Source organism: Hyla sarda, chromosome 3, assembly GCF_029499605.1.
Source record: "Hyla sarda isolate aHylSar1 chromosome 3, aHylSar1.hap1, whole genome shotgun sequence".
Lineage (NCBI taxonomy): Eukaryota > Metazoa > Chordata > Amphibia > Anura > Hylidae > Hyla > Hyla sarda.
Window position 1 is genome coordinate 6,290 of NC_079191.1, and position 19,795 is coordinate 26,084.

Below are 19,795 nucleotides of genomic sequence, written 5' to 3' on the forward strand. Positions count from 1 at the left end.
TCTATCTCATATCTATCTATCTCATATCTATCTATCTCATATCTATCTCATATCTATCTATCTATCTCATATCTATCTCTATCTATCTATCTATCTATCTATGTCATATCTATCTCATATCTATCTATCTATCTATCTATCTATCCACCCCATATACTGTTGCCCCCCTATACCTGTATATTACAGACCCCTGACCCTGTTGTTGCCTCCAGTGATATATCTGAAACCTATGCTCCCCCTATAACAGTGGTCTCCAAGCTCCGGACCTCCAGATGTTGCAAAATTACAACTTCTAGCATGCTGTCCAGGCTTGCTGGGAGTTGTAGTTTTGCAAGATCTGGAGGTCCACAGTTGGAGACCACTGGCCTATATCTCCCAACATCTCCTTGTGACCTTCATTTGACATTATGGGAGTCTCTTGTCTCCGCAGAGGAGTGAGTGCACCCCTATACCTGTATATTACTGACCCCTGACCCTGTCGTTGTCTCCTCGCAGGGGAATACGTGGAGGGGGTCAGCGACCAAGACGTGATCCTGATCCATTCCTGCCGACAATGGACGACGGTGACGGCTCACAGCCTGGAGGAGGGACACTATGTCATCGGGCCCAAGATAGATATCCCGCTGCAGTATCCAGGTAACTACATCTGCAGGTCGTCTATTATTGGCTTTGCCTATCTGTTCCAGGGATAGCTGGGTGATGGCTGATGTGAAGGTCCCCTACTTTCCCAATGATGCAGTGATATATCTGGAACCTATGCACCCCCTATTACAGTGGTCTCCAAGCTCTGGACCTACAGATGTTGCAAAACTACAACTTCCAGCATGCCCGGACAGCGATGGCTGTCCGGGCATGCTGGGAGTTGTAGTGTTGCAACATCTGGAGATGCACAGCTTGGAGACCACTGGTCTATATTTCCCCCACATCTCCTCATGACCTTCATTGGTTCCACAGCCCCTGATCATCTGCTTTATATTGTGATTCATGCACCGGAGGCGCCGCAGCGGTGGCAGTAATGACAGGCTCCGCCGCCCCCGGTAATTACCCTCTCCAGCTGTGACATAATAAAAATGATATTATCGCTGGTAATCTTCTACCCAGGAGATGGGTTCATGTTGGAGAAACAATAGTGGAGGCCGCGGCCATAAATGTCACGTTCCCCCATAATTCTCTATCACTGAGCAGAGGACTTGACCCTGCAACTGATCCAAATGCAAAACATCACCAGCACTACACCACCGGCACTACACCACCGCACTACATCACCAGTACTACACCACCTGCACTACATCACCGGCATCACATCACCGGCATCACATCACCAGTACTACACCACCGGCATCACATCACCATTACTACACCACCGGCACTATACCACCAGCACTACACCACCGGCATCACATCACCAGCACTACACCACCGGCATCACATCACCAGCACTACACCACCGGCACTATACCACCAGCACTACACCACCGGCATCACATCACCAGCACTACACCACCGGCACTACATCACCAGTACTACACCACCGGCATCACATCACCAGTACTACACCACCGCCATCACATCACCAGTACTACACCACCGCCATCACATCACCAGTACTACACCACCGGCACTACATCACCAGTACTACACCACCGGCATCACATACACCAGTACTACACCACCGGCACTACACCACCAGCACTACACCACCGGCATCACATCACCAGTACTACACCACCAGCACTACATCACCAGTACTACACCACCGGCATCACATCACCAGTACTACACCACCGGCACTATACCACCAGCACTACACCACCGGCACTATACCACCAGCACTACACCACCGGCATCACATCACCAGTACTACACCACCGGCACTACATCACCAGTACTACACCACCGGCACTATACCACCAGCACTACACCACCGGTATCACATCACCAGTACTACACCACCGGCACTATACCACCAGCACTACACCACCGGCATCACATCACCAGTACTACACCGCCGGCACTACATCACCAGCACTACACCACCTGCACTACATCACCAGTACTACACCACCTGCACTACATTACCGGCATCACATCACCGGCATCACATCACCAGTACTACACCACCGGCATCACATCACCATTACTACACCACCGGCACTATACCACCAGCACTACACCACCGGCATCACATCACCAGCACTACACCACCGGCACTATACCACCAGCACTACACCACCGGCATCACATCACCAGCACTACACCACCGGCACTACATCACCAGTACTACACCACCGGCATCACATCACCAGTACTACACCACCGGCATCACATCACCAGCACTACACCACCGGCACTACATCACCAGTACTACACCACCGGCATCACATCACCAGTACTACACCACCGGCACTACACCACCAGCACTACACCACCGGCATCACATCACCAGTACTACACCACCAGCACTACATCACCAGTACTACACCACCGGCATCACATCACCAGTACTACACCACCGGCATCACATCACCAGTACTACACCACCGGCACTACATCACCAGTACTACACCACCGGCACTATACCACCAGCACTACACCACCGGCATCACATCACCAGTACTACACCACCGGCATCACATCACCAGTACTACACCACCGGCACTATACCACCAGCACTACACCACCGGCATCACATCACCAGTACTACACCGCCGGCACTACATCACCAGCACTACACCACCGGCACTACACCACCGGCACTACACCACCGGCACTACACCACCGGCACTACATCACCAGTACTACATTACCAGCACTACACCACCAGTACTACACCACCGGCACTACACCACCAGCACTACACCACCGGCACTACACCACCGGCATCACATCACCAGTACTTCACCACCGGCACTACACCACCAGCACTACACCACCGGCATCACATCACCAGTACTAAACCACCGGCACTAAACCACTGGCATCACATCACCAGTACTTCATCACCGGCACTATACCACTAGCACTACACCACCGGCATCACATCACCAGTACTACACCACCGTCATCACATCACCAGTACTACACCACCGGCACTATACCACCAGCACTACACCACCGGCATCACATCACCAGTACTACACCGCCGGCACTACATCACCAGCACTACACCACCGGCACTACACCACCGGCACTACACCACCGGCACTACACCACCGGCACTACATCACCGGTACTACACCACCTGCACTACACCACCGGCACTACATCACCAGTACTACATTACCAGCACTACACCACCAGTACTACACCACCGGCACTACACCACCGGCACTACACCACCGGCATCACATCACCAGTACTTCACCACCGGCACTACACCACCAGCACTACACCACCGGCATCACATCACCAGTACTTCACCACCGGCACTACACCACCAGCACTACACCACCGGCATCACATCACCAGTACTACACCACCGGCACTACACCACCAGCACTACACCACCGGCACTACATCACCAGTACTACACCACCAGCATTACACCACCGGCACTACATCACCAGCACTACACCACTGGCACTACATCACCAGTACTACACCACCGGCACTACACCACCGGCATCACATCACCAGTACTTCACCACCGGCACTACACCACCGGCACTACACCACCGGCATCACATCACCAGTACTTCACCACCGGCACTACACCACCAGCACTACACCACCGGCATCACATCACCAGTACTACACCACCGGCACTACACCACCGGCATCACATCACCAGTACTTCACCACCGGCACTGCACCACCAGCACTACACCACCGGCATCACATCACCAGTACTACACCACCGGCACTACACCACCAGCACTACACCACCGGCACCACATCACCAGTACTACACCACCAGCATTACACCACCGGCACTACATCACCAGCACTACACCACCGGCACTACATCACCAGTACTACACCACCAGCATTACACCACCGGCACTACATCACCAGCACTACACCACTGGCACTACATCACCAGTACTACACCACCTGCACTACACCACCGGCACTACATCACCAGTACTACATTATCAGCATTACACCACCGGCACTACACCACCGGCACTACACCACCTGCACTACACCACCTACACTACACCACCTGCACTACACCAGCGGCACTATATCACCAGTACTACACCACCTGCACTACACCACCGGCACTACATCACCAGCACTACACCACCGGCATCACATCACCAGTACTACACCACCGGCACTATACCACCAGCACTACACCACCAGCACTACATCACCAGTACTACACCACCTGCACTACACCACCGACACTACATCACCAGTACTACATTACCAGCACTACACCACCGGCACTACACCACCTGCACTACAGCACCTACACTACACCACCTGCACTACACCAGCGGCACTATATCACCAGTACTACACCACCTGCACTACACCACCGGCACTACATCACCAGCACTACACCACCGGCATCACATCACCAGTACTACACCACCGGCACTATACCACCAGCACTACACCACCGGCACTACATCACCAGTACTACACCACCTGCACTACACCACCGACACTACATCACCAGTACTACATTACCAGCACTACACCACCGGCACTACACCACCGGCACTACACCACCTGCACTACACCACCTACACTACACCAGCGGCACTACATCACCAGTACTACACCACCTGCACTACACCACCGGCACTACATTACCAGCACTACACCACCGGCACTACATCACCAGTACTACATTACCAGCACTACACCACCGGCACTACATCACCAGCACTACATCACCTGCACTACATCACCAGTACTACATTACCAGCGCTACACCACTGGCATCACATCACCAGTACTACATTACCAGTACTACATTACCAGCACTAAACCACCAGTACTACATTACGAGCACTACACCACCGGCATCACATGACCAGTACTACATTACCAGCACTACACCACCAGTACTACATTACCAGCACTACACCACCGGCATCACATCACCAGTACTTCACCACCGGCACTACACCACCAGCACTACACCACCGGCATCACATCACCAGTACTACACCACCGGCACTACATCACCAGTACTACACCACCTGCACTACACCACCGGCACTACATCACCAGTACTACATTACCAGCACTACACCACCGGCACTACATCACCAGTACTACATTACCAGCACTACACCACCGGCACTACACCACCGGCACTACACCACCTACACTACACCACCTGCACTACACCAGCGGCACTACATCACCAGTACTACACCACCTGCACTACACCACCGGCACTACATCACCAGTACTACACCACCAGCACTACACCACCGGCACTACATTACCAGCACTACACCACCGGCACTACATCACCAGTACTACATTACCAGCACTACACCACCGGCACTACATCACCAGTACTACATTACCAGCACTACACCACCGGCACTACACCACCGGCACTACACCACCTACACTACACCACCTGCACTACACCAGCGGCACTACATCACCAGTACTACACCACCTGCACTACACCACCGGCACTACATCACCAGTACTACACCACCAGCACTACACCACCGGCACTACATTACCAGCACTACACCACCGGCACTACATCACCAGTACTACATTAGCAGCATTACACCACCGGCACTACATCACCAGCACTACATCACCTGTACTACATCACCAGTACTACATTACCAGCACTACACCACCGGCATCACATCACCAGTACTACATTACCAGTACTACATTACCAGCACTAAACCACCAGTACTACATTACCAGCACTGCACCACCGGCATCACATGACCAGTACTACATTACCAGTACTACATTACGAGCACTACACCACCAGTACTACATTACCAGCACTACACCACCGGCATCACATCACCAGTACTACAACACCGGCACTACATCACCAGCACTACACCACCAGCACTACATCACCAGCACTACACCACCGGCACTACACCACCGGCACTACACCACCGGCACTACACCACCTGCACTACACCACCTACACTACACCACCTGCACTACACCAGCGGCACTACATCACCAGTACTACACCACCTGCACTACACCACCGGCACTACATCACCAGTACTACACCACCTGCACTACACCACCGGCACTACATTACCAGCACTACACCACCGGCACTACATCACCAGCACTACATCACCTGCACTACATCACCAGTACTACATTACCAGCACTACACCACCGGCATCACATCACCAGTACTACATTACCAGTACTACATTACCAGCACTAAACCACCAGTACTACATTACGAGCACTACACCACCGGCATCACATGACCAGTACTACATTACCAGTACTACATTACCAGCACTACACCACCAGTACTACATTACCAGCACTACACCACCGGCATCACATCACCAGTACTTCACCACCAGCACTACACCACCAGCACTACACCACCGGCATCACATCACCAGTACTACACCACCGGCACTATACCACCAGCACTACACCACCGGCACTACATCACCAGTACTACACCACCTGCACTACACCACCGGCACTACATCACCAGTACTACATTACCAGCACTACACCACCGGCACTACATCACCAGTACTACATTACCAGCACTACACCACCGGCACTACACCACCTGCACTACACCACCTACACTACACCACCTGCACTACACCAGCGGCACTACATCACCAGTACTACACCACCTGCACTACACCACCGGCACTACATCACCAGTACTACACCACCTGCACTACACCACCGGCACTACATTACCAGCACTACACCACCGGCACTACATCACCAGTACTACATTAGCAGCATTACACCACCGGCACTACAACACCAGTACTACATTACCAGCACTACACCACCGGCATCACATCACCAGTACTACATCACCAGCACTACACCACCAGCACTACATCACCAGCACTACACCACCGGCACTACACCACCGGCACTACATCACCAGTACTACATCACCAGCACTACACCACCGGCACTACATCACTAGCACTACACCACCGGCACTTCATCACCAGTACTACATTACCAGCACTACACCACCGGCACTACATCACCTGCACTACATCACCAGCACTACACCACAGGCACTTCATCACCAGTACTACATTACTAGCACTACACCACCGGCACTACATCACCAGTACTACATCAACAGTACTACATTACCAGCACTACACCACCGGCACTACATCACCTGCACTACATCACCAGCACTACATCACCTGCACTACATCACCAGTACTACATTACCAGCACTACACCACCGGCATCACATCACCAGTACTACATTACCAGTACTACATTACCAGCACTAAACCACCAGTACTACATTACGAGCACTACACCACCGGCATCACATGACCAGTACTACATTACCAGTACCGCATTACCAGCACTACACCACCAGTACTACATTACCAGCACTACACCACCGGCATCACATCACCAGTACTTCACCACCGGCACTACACCACCAGCACTACACCACCGGCATCACATCACCAGTACTACACCACCGGCACTACATCACCAGTACTACACCACCTGCACTACACCACCGGCACTACATCACCAGTACTACATTACCAGCACTACACCACCGGCACTACATCACCAGTACTACATTACCAGCACTACACCACCGGCACTACACCACCGGCACTACACCACCTGCACTACACCAGCGGCACTACATCACCAGTACTACACCACCTGCACTACACCACCGGCACTACATCACCAGTACTACACCACCAGCACTACACCACCGGCACTACATTACCAGGACTACACCACCGGCACTACATCACCAGTACTACACCACCAGCACTACACCACCGGCACTACATTACCAGGATTACACCACCGGCACTACATCACCAGCAATACATCACCTGTACTACATCACCAGTACTACATTACCAGCACTACACCACCGGCATCACATCACCAGTACTACATTACCAGTACTACATTACCAGCACTAAACCACCAGTACTACATTACCAGCACTACACCACCGGCATCACATGACCAGTACTACATTACCAGTACTACATTACGAGCACTACACCACCAGTACTACATTACCAGCACTACACCACCGGCATCACATCACCAGTACTACAACACCGGCACTACATCACCAGCACTACACCACCAGCACTACATCACCAGCACTACACCACCGGCACTACACCACCGGCACTACACCACCGGCACTACACCACCTGCACTACACCACCTGCACTACACCACCTACACTACACCACCTGCACTACACCAGCGGCACTACATCACCAGTACTACACCACCTGCACTACACCACCGGCACTACATCACCAGTACTACACCACCTGCACTACACCACCGGCACTACATTACCAGCACTACACCACCGGCACTACATCACCAGTACTACATTACCAGCACTACACCACCGGCACTACATCACCAGCACTACATCACCTGCACTACATCACCAGTACTACATTACCAGCACTACACCACCGGCATCACATCACCAGTACTACATTACCAGTACTACATTACCAGCACTAAACCACCAGTACTACATTACGAGCACTACACCACCGGCATCACATGACCAGTACTACATTACCAGTACTACATTACCAGCACTACACCACCAGTACTACATTACCAGCATCACATCACCAGTACTACACCACCGGCACTATACCACCAGCACTACACCACCGGCACTACATCACCAGTACTACACCACCTGCACTACACCACCGGCACTACATCACCAGTACTACATTACCAGCACTACACCACCGGCACTACATCACCAGCACTACACCACCGGCACTACACCACCGGCATCACATCACCAGTACTACACCACCGGCACTATACCACCAGCACTACACCACCGGCACTACATCACCAGTACTACACCACCTGCACTACACCACCGGCACTACATCACCAGTACTACATTACCACCATACTACATTAACACCATCAGTACTACATTAACACCATCGGCATCACATCACCAGTACTTCACCACCAGCACTACACCACCAGCACTACACCACCGGCATCACATCACCAGTACTACACCACCGGCACTATACCACCAGCACTACACCACCGGCACTACATCACCAGTACTACACCACCTGCACTACACCACCGGCACTACATCACCAGTACTACATTACCAGCACTACACCACCGGCACTACATCACCAGCACTACACCACCGGCACTACACCACCTGCACTACACCACCTACACTACACCACCTGCACTACACCAGCGGCACTACATCACTGTCACGATTCGGCTGGCAGGAGGTGGATCCTCTGTGCCAGAGAGGGATTGGCGTGGACCGTGCTAGTGGACCGGTTCTAAGTTACTACTGGTATTCACCAGAGCCTGCCGCAAAGCGGGATGGTCTTGCTGCGGCGGTAGTGACCAGGTCATATCCACTAGCAACGGCTCAACCTCTCTGACTGCTGAAGATAGGCGCGGTACAAGGGAGTAGACAAGAGCAAGGTCGGACGTAGCAGAAGGTCGGGGCAGGCAGCAAGGATCGTAGTCAGGGGCAACGGCAGGAGATCTGGAACACAGGCTAGGAACACACTAGGAAACGCTTTCACTGGCACAATGGCAACAAGATCCGGTGAGGGAGTGCAGGGGACGTGAGGTATACATAGGGAAGTGCACAGGTGAACACACTAATTAGAACAACTGCGCCAATCAGTGGCGCAGTGGCCCTTTAAATCGCAGAGACCCGGCGCGCGCGCGCCCTAGGGAGCGGGGCCGCGCGCGCCGGGACAGGACCGACGGAGAGCGAGTCAGGTACGGGAGCCGGGGTGCGCATCGCGAGCGGGCGCCACCCGCATCGCAAATCGCATCCCGGCTGGAGGCGGTATCGCAGCGCACCCAGTCAGTGGATCTGACCGGGGCACTGCAGTAGCGAGGATGTGGCGAGCGCTCCGGGGAGGAGCGGGGACCCGGAGCGCTCTGCGTAACAGTACCCCCCCCCTTGGGTCTCCCCCTCTTCTTGGAGCCTGAGAACCTGAGGACCAGACTTTTGTCTAGGATGTTGTCCTCAGGTTCCCAGGATCTCTCTTCAGGACCACAGCCCTCCCAATCGACCCAAAAAATTTTTTTCCCTCTGACCGTCTTGGAGGCCAGTATCTCCTTTACGGAGAAGATGTCAGAGGAACCGGAAACAGGAGTGGGAGAAACAAGTTTGGGAGAGAAACGGTTGATGATGAGTGGTTTAAGAAGAGAGACGTGAAAGGCATTAGGAATACGAAGAGAAGGAGGAAGAAGAAGTTTGTAAGAGACAGGATTAATTTGGCACAAGATTTTGAAAGGACCAAGATAGCGTGGTCCCAGTTTGTAGCTGGGGACACGGAAGCGGACATATTTAGCGGAGAGCCATACCTTGTCTCCGGGAGAAAAAATGGGGGGAGCTCTTCTTTTCTTATCGGCAAACTTTTTCATGCGAGATGAAGCCTGTAAAAGAGAATTTTGGGTCTCTTTCCATATGGTGGAAAGATCACGAGTCACTTCATCCACAGCGGGCAAACCAGAGGGCAAGGGAGTAGGGAAGGGGGGAAGAGGGTGACGGCCGTACACCACGAAAAATGGGGATTTAGAAGAAGATTCAGAGACTCTGAAGTTGTACGAGAATTCGGCCCATGGTAGAAGATCTGCCCAGTCATCCTGGCGGGAGGAAACAAAATGCCGTAAATAGTCACCCAGGACCTGGTTAATTCTTTCTACTTGCCCATTGGATTGAGGATGATAAGCAGAAGAGAAGTTTAATTTAATCTTGAGTTGTTTACAGAGAGCCCTCCAGAATTTTGACACGAATTGGACGCCTCTATCCGAGACGATCTGCGTGGGCAAACCGTGAAGACGAAAAATGTGTACAAAAAATTGTTTTGCCAACTGAGGCGCTGAAGGAAGACCAGGAAGAGGAATAAAATGTGCCATCTTGGAAAATCGATCAACGACCACCCAAACAACAGTGTTGCCACGGGATGGGGATAAGTCTGTAATAAAGTCCATACCAATCAGAGACCAAGGCTGTTCGGGGACAGGCAGAGGATGAAGGAGACCAGCAGGCTTCTGGCGAGGAGTCTTATCCCGGGCACAGACAGTACAGGCCCGCACAAAATCAACAACATCCGTCTCCAGAGTCGGCCACCAATAGAAGCGAGAGATGAGTTGCAAAGACTTTTTGATGCCCGCATGGCCAGCGAGGTGGGAGGAGTGACCCCATTTGAGAATCCCGAGACGTTGGCGTGGAGAAACGAAGGTCTTCCCTGGAGGAGTTTGCCTGATGGAGGCTGGAGAAGTGGAGATCAGACAGTCAGGAGGAATGATGTGTTGCGGAGAGACCTCTACTTCCGAAGCATCCGAGGAACGAGAGAGAGCATCGGCCCTAATGTTCTTGTCGGCAGGGCGAAAATGAATTTCAAAGTTAAAACGGGCAAAGAACAAAGACCACCTGGCCTGGCGAGGATTCAGCCGTTGGGCAGACTGGAGATAGGAGAGATTCTTGTGGTCGGTGTAAATGATAACTGGAAATTTTGATCCCTCCAGCAGATGCCTCCATTCCTCAAGTGCCAATTTAATGGCCAGTAGTTCTCGATCCCCGATGGAGTAGTTCCTCTCCGCCGGAGAGAAGGTCCTAGAAAAAAAAACACAAGTAACAGCATGCCCGGAAGAATTTTTTTGTAGAAGGACCGCTCCAGCTCCCACTGAGGAGGCATCAACCTCCAATAGGAAGGGTTTAGATGGGTCAGGTCTGGAGAGCACGGGAGCAGAAGAAAAGGCAGACTTGAGCCGTTTAAATGCGTCTTCCGCTTGAGGAGACCAGGACTTAGGATTGGCATTCTTCTTGGTTAAAGCCACGATAGGAGCCACAATAGTGGAAAAATGAGGAATAAATTGTCTGTAATAATTGGCTAACCCCAAAAAACGTTGGATAGCACGGAGTCCGGAGGGGCGTGGCCAATCTAAGACGGCAGAGAGTTTATCTGGGTCCATTTGTAGTCCCTGGCCAGAGACCAAGTATCCTAGGAAAGGAAGAGATTGACATTCAAACAGACATTTCTCCATTTTGGCATAAAGTTGATTGTCTCGAAGTCTCTGAAGAACCATGCGGACATGCTGGCGGTGTTCTTCTAGATTGGCAGAAAAAATCAGAATATCGTCCAGATACACAACAACACAGGAATATAAGAGATCACGAAAAATTTCATTAACAAAGTCTTGGAAGACGGCAGGGGCGTTGCACAGGCCAAAGGGCATGACTAGATACTCAAAGTGTCCATCTCTGGTGTTAAATGCAGTTTTCCATTCGTCCCCCTCCCTGATGCGGATGAGATTATAAGCACCTCTTAAATCCAGTTTGGTAAAGATGTGGGCACCTTGGAGGCGATCAAAGAGTTCAGAGATAAGAGGTAGGGGGTAGCGGTTCTTTACCGTGATTTTATTAAGTCCGCGGTAATCAATGCAAGGACGTAGGGAGCCATCTTTTTTGGACACAAAGAAAAATCCAGCTCCGGCAGGAGAGGAGGATTTGCGGATAAACCCCTTTTTTAAATTTTCCTGGATGTATTCAGACATAGCAAGAGTCTCTGGGGCGGACAGAGGATAAATTCTGCCCCGGGGTGGAGTAGTGCCCGGGAGGAGGTCAATAGGACAGTCAAAAGGCCTGTGAGGAGGTAAAGTCTCAGCTTGTTTTTTACAAAATACGTCAGCATAGTCCATATAAGCCTTAGGGAGACCGGTTACAGGGGGACCCACAGGGTCACGGCAGGGAGTACTGGGAACCGGTTTAAGACAGTCCTTGAAACAAGAAGTACCCCAGCTCTTGATCTCTCCTGTGGACCAATCAAGGGTTGGGGAATGGCGTTGAAGCCACGGTAGTCCAAGGAGAATTTCAGAAGTGCAATTGGGGAGGACCAAAAACTCAATTTTTTCGTGATGAGGTCCGATGCACATTAGGAGGGGCTCCGTGCGGTAACGCACGGTACAGTCCAATCTTTCATTGTTAACACAATTGATGTAGAGGGGTCTGGCGAGACTGGTCACCGGGATGTTGAACCTGTTGATGAGAGAGGCCAAAATAAAATTTCCTGCAGATCCGGAATCCAAGAAGGCCATAGTAGAGAAGGAGAAGGTAGAGGCAGATATCCGCACAGGCACAGTAAGGCGTGGAGAAGCAGAGTTGACATCAAGAACTGTCTCACCCTTGTGCGGAGTCGGCGTACGTCTTTCCAGGCGGGGAGGACGGATAGGACAATCCTTCAGGAAGTGTTCGGTACCGGCACAGTACAGGCAAAGATTCTCCATGCGGCGTTGTGTCCTCTCTTGAGGTGTCAAGCGAGACCGGTCAACTTGCATAGCCTCCACGGCGGGAGGCACAGGAACGGATTGCAGAGGACCAGAGGAGAGAGGAGCCGGGGAGAAAAAACGCCTCGTGCGAACAAAGTCCATATCCTGGCGGAGCTCCTGACGCCTTTCGGAAAAACGCATGTCAATGCGAGTGGCTAGATGAATGAGTTCATGCAGGTTAGCAGGAATTTCTCGTGCGGCCAGAACATCTTTAATGTTGCTGGATAGGCCTTTTTTAAAGGTCGCGCAGAGAGCCTCATTATTCCAGAATAATTCGGAAGCAAGAGTACGGAATTGGATGGCGTACTCGCCAACGGAAGAATTACCCTGGACCAGGTTCAGCAGGGCAGTCTCAGCAGAAGAGGCTCGGGCAGGTTCCTCAAAGACACTTCGAATTTCCGAGAAGAAGGAGTGTACAGAGGCAGTGACAGGGTCATTGCGGTCCCAGAGCGGTGTGGCCCATGACAGAGCTTTCCCAGACAGAAGGCTGACTACGAAAGCCACCTTAGACCTTTCAGTAGGAAACTGGTCCGACATCATCTCCAAGTGCAGGGAACATTGCGAAAGAAAGCCACGGCAAAACTTAGAGTCCCCATCAAATTTATCCGGCAAGGATAGTCGTAGGCCGGAAGCGGCCACTCGCTGCGGAGGAGGTGCAGGAGCTGGCGGAGGAGATGATTGCTGGAGCTGTGGTAGTAGCTGCTGTAGCATCACGGTCAGTTGAGACAGCTGGTGGCCTTGTTGCGCTATCTGTTGCGACTGCTGGGCGACCACCGTGGTGAGGTCGGCGACAACTGGCAGTGGAACTTCAGCGGGATCCATGGCCGGATCTACTGTCACGATTCGGCTGGCAGGAGGTGGATCCTCTGTGCCAGAGAGGGATTGGCGTGGACCGTGCTAGTGGACCGGTTCTAAGTTACTACTGGTATTCACCAGAGCCCGCCGCAAAGCGGGATGGTCTTGCTGCGGCGGTAGTGACCAGGTCGTATCCACTAGCAACGGCTCAACCTCTCTGACTGCTGAAGATAGGCGCGGTACAAGGGAGTAGACAAGAGCAAGGTCGGACGTAGCAGAAGGTCGGGGCAGGCAGCAAGGATCGTAGTCAGGGGCAACGGCAGGAGATCTGGAACACAGGCTAGGAACACACTAGGAAACGCTTTCACTGGCACAATGGCAACAAGATCCGGCGAGGGAGTGCAGGGGAAGTGAGGTATACATAGGGAGTGCACAGGTGAACACACTAATTAGAACAACTGCGCCAATCAGTGGCGCAGTGGCCCTTTAAATCGCAGAGACCCGGCGCGCGCGCGCCCTAGGGAGCGGGGCCGCGCGTGCCGGGACAGGACCGACGGAGAGCGAGTCAGGTACGGGAGCCGGGGTGCGCATCGCGAGCGGGCGCCACCCGCATCACGAATCGCATCCCGGCTGGAGGCGGCATCGCAGCGCACCCGGTCAGTGGATCTGACCGGGGCGCTGCAGTAGCGAGGATGTGGCGAGCGCTCCGGGGAGGAGCGGGGACCCGGAGCGCTCGGCGTAACAATCACCAGTACTACACCACCTGCACTACACCACCGGCACTACATCACCAGTACTACACCACCTGCACTACACCACCGGCACTACATTACCAGCACTACACCACCGGCACTACATCACCAGTACTACATTAGCTGCATTACACCACCGGCACTACATCACCAGTACTACATTACCAGCACTACACCACCTGCATCACATCACCAGTACTACATCACCAGCACTACACCACCAGCACTACATCACCAGCACTACACCACCGGCACTACACCACCGACACTACATCACCAGTACTACATCACCAGCACTACACCACCGGCACTACATCACTAGCACTACACCACCGGCACTTCATCACCAGTACTACATTACCAGCACTACACCACCGGCACTACATCACCTGCACTACATCACCAGCACTACACCACAGGCACTTCATCACCAGTACTACATTACTAGCACTACACCACCGGCACTACATCACCAGTACTACATCAACAGTACTACATTACCAGCACTACACCACCGGCACTACATCACCTGCACTACATCACCAGCACTACACCACCAGTACTACATTACCAGCACTACACCACTGGCATCACATCACCAGTACTACATCACCAGTACTACATTACCAGCACTACACCACCAGTACTACATTATCAGCACTACACCACCGGCATCACATCACCAGTACTACACCACCGGCACTACATCACCTGCACTACACCATTGGCACTACACCATTGCCACTACTCCACCAGAACTACACCACCGGCACTACATCACCAGTACTACATCACCAGTACTACATTAGCAGAACAACACCACCGGCACTACATCAGCAGCACTAGACCATTGCCACTACTCCACCATAACTACACCACCGGCACTACATCACCAGTACTACATCACCAGTACTACATTAGCAGAACAACACCACCGGCACTACATCACCAGCACTACACCATTGCCACTACTCCACCAGAACTACACCACCGCCACTACTCCACCTGCACTACACCATTGGCAGTATTCCACCTGCACTACACCACCAGCACTACATCATTGGCACTACATCACAGGCACTACACTATTGACACTACATCACCTGCACTACACCAGCCAACATCTCCGGCACTACTCCACGGGCACTACATCACCAGCACTACATCACCAGCACTACACCATTGGCACTACGATTGCACAAAACCACCAGCACTACGTCGCCTGCACTACACCACCTGCACTACACACCCAGCACTACATCACCTGCACTACACTATTGGCACTACTCCACCTGCACTACACCAGCAATACATCAACAGCACTACACCATTGGCACTACTCCACCAGAACTACACCACCGACATTACATCACCTGCACTACACCACCAGCACTACATCACCTGCACTACATAACCTGCACTACTACACCAGCACTACATAACCTGCACTACACCACCAACACTACATCACCTGCACTACACCACCAACACTACATAACCTGCACTACACCACCAACACTACATCACCTGCACTACATCACTAGTACTACATCACCAGCACTACAATACCAGCACTACATCACTAGTGCTACACCACCTGCAGTACATCATCTGCACTAGTTCACCAGCACTACATCACTTACACTACACCACCTGCACTACACCACCAGCACTACACCACCAGCACTACACCACCAGCACTACTTTACCTGCACTACACCACCAGCAATACATTACCTGCACTACACCACCAGCACTACTTCACCTGCACTACACCACCAGGAATACATTACCTGCACTACACCACCAGCACTACTTCACCTGCACTACACCACCAGCAATACATTACCTGCACTACACCACCAGTACTACATTACCTGCACTACACCACCAGTACTACATTACCTGCACTACTGTTACGCCGAGCGCTCCGGGTCCCCGCTCCTCCCCGGAGCGCTCGCAACATTCTCGCAATTGCAGCGCCCCGGTCAGACCTGCTGACCGGGTGCGCTGCGATACCTCTCCCAGCCGGGATGCGATTCGCTATGCGGCAGGCGCCCGCTCGCGATGCGCATCCCGGCTCCCGTACCTGACTCGCTCTCCGTCGGTCTTGTCCCGGCGCGCGCGGCCCCGCTCCCTAGGGCGCGCGCGCCGGGTCTCTGCGATTTAAAGGGCCAGTGTGCCGCTGATTGGCGCCTGGTTCTAATTAGTGAATTCACCTGTGCACTTCCCTATATAACCTCACTTCCCCTTCCCTTCCTTGCCGGATCTTGTTGCCATTGTGCCAGTGAAAGCGTTTCCTTGTGTGTTCCTAGCCTGTGTTCCAGACCTCCTGCCGTTGCCCCTGACTACGATCCTTGCTGCCTGCCCCGACCTTCTGCTACGTCCGACCTTGCTCTTGTCTACTCCCTTGTACCGCGCCTATCTTCAGCAGTCAGAGAGGTTGAGCCGTTGCTAGTGGATACGACCTGGTTGCTACCGCCGCTGCAAGACCATCCCGCTTTGCGGCGGGCTCTGGTGAAAACCAGTAGCAGCTTAGAACCGGTCCACCAGCACGGTCCACGCCAATCCCTCTCTGGCACAGAGGATCCACCTCCTGCCAGCCGAATCGTGACAACTACACCACCAGTACTACATTACCTGCACTACACCACCAGCACTACTTCACCTGCACTTCACCTGCACTTCACCACCAGCACTTCACCACCAGCACTACACCACTAGTGATGTGGGAGGGGACTAGATAAATGTGGGAGGAGACAGGAAACTTTCTAGACTCTCAGTCCACTGGTAGATAAATGGAATAATGGCAGAAAAATCCTGTTCTGTGATACGGATGAGAGGACTGCGATCCCTTGGCTCCTCCCATAGCGGCGGGCTCCGCAGGGGAGGGGGAGGGGGTAATGTGAGGCCACCGGCTGACGTTTTTGGAGGATTTGGTTACCGGTATGACTGTCTGCGCGGTCGCCGCGGGTATTTTCGGACTCTGAGCTCATCCCATTGAAGGTTTTAGCCGATTTCATTCTGACATTGATTCACCCTCATGAATTCATAATGTGAAATGGATCCCGGAAGAGCGCGGCTGCGACCAGGAGGACGGCTTACCCTCACCCATCTCCATTCATAAGGCTCCAGATGAACGGCTCTGTGTGCAGACCACCCCTCCCCCACCATATGGAGCCTGGTGCCCCCAGAATCACAGAGGGATACAGCCATAACATTAAGACCATGACCCCCAATACATCACTAAGACCCCATAATAAACCTATTCACATCCACGGGCTGAAATCTGGTCTTATAGATTGCTACAATGTATCAGTCTGGAGTCCAGGATGTTTAGCTCACAGAGCATTATCTAGGCTGGATACAATTGTATCACTTCTCAGCTGAGAGCAGGACTTGCTATGTACAATGTATCAGTCTGGGGTCCGGGATGTTTAGCTCACAGAGCATTGTCTAGACTGGATACAATTGTATCACTTCTCAGCTGAGAGCAGGACGAGCTATGTACAATGTATCAGTCTGGAGTCCAGGATGTTTAGCTCACAGAGCATTGTCTAGACTGGATACAATTGTATCACTTATCAGCTGAGAGCAGGACGAGCTATGTACAATGTATCAGTCTGGAGTCCAGGATGTTTAGCTCACAGAGCATTGTCTACACTGGATACAATTGTATCACTTCTCAGCTGAGAGCAGGACGAGCTATGTACAATGTATCAGTCTGGAGTCCGGGATGTTTAGCTCACAGAGCATTGTCTAGACTGGATACAATTGTATCACTTCTCAGCTGAGAGCAGGACGAGCTATGTACAATGTATCAGTCTGGAGTCAAGAATGTTTAGCTCACAGAGCATTGTCTAGACTGGATACAACTGTATATACTTCTCAGCTGAGAGCAGGATGAGCTATGTACAATGTATCAGTCTGGGGTCCGGGATGTTTAGCTCACAGAGCATTGTCTAGACTGGATACAATGATAAGACATCCCTCAGCTGAGAAGTATTAGGCCACAACTGGTTTAAAGTGTCTGGTTTTAAGCTCTGGAGGTCTTGATATTGACAGCAAGCAGTGATCTTTTAGGTCTGAACAGGTATTTAACAATTGACTCTAAAAACAGATTGTCCTTATTCACTGACAGCAAGAAGAGATCTTTTGATGAGTAATTGAACCACAAAACTCCATTAGAAATCCTCAGAACATGGATGTTGTTGTATATAACGTGATGTGACTGGAGGGTCTGTAGTGGGTCCCGGAGCTGCGGTGTTGGTGCAATGTGTCGCCTGCTCTGGAGGATCCTGCTGTTCCGGGAAGGCAGAGTGGAGACGTTCGCTGTACAGAGGATGTGAGCTCAGGAAAATTCAATATTCATTCCGGAAGGAAGACAAATGATAGCGGATTATTACAGGCGGGATCCCCGGGGAGGGAGAACTGCTGGAGCAGGTAAAAACGAGGAGAGGGGGGGGGGGGTCACAGGAGAGGACGATACAATCCAATAAGGAAGAGATACATTATATCATAGACACATTATATCATATATACATTATATCATAGACACATTGTATCATAGACACATTATATCATATATACATTATATCATATATACATTATATCATAGACACGTTATATCATATATACATTATATCATAGACACATTGTATCATAGACACATTATATCATATATACATTATATCATAGACATATTATATCATATATACATTATATCA

General features: G+C 51.9%; 1 protein-coding gene across 2 annotated transcripts in view; it reads left to right on the forward strand.

Annotated features, from left to right (window-relative positions):
- Nucleotides 1-495: 495 nt before the first annotated feature.
- Nucleotides 496-19,795, forward strand: part of GAREM2 (GRB2 associated regulator of MAPK1 subtype 2) — a gene marked incomplete at its 5' end in the record, with an annotated part of 96,975 nt that continues 77,675 nt past the window's right edge. For both annotated transcript variants that reach the window (XM_056563666.1, XM_056563667.1), the window contains 1 exon segment: nt 496-636. In XM_056563666.1, coding sequence (XP_056419641.1) covers nt 496-636 — 141 coding nt within the window.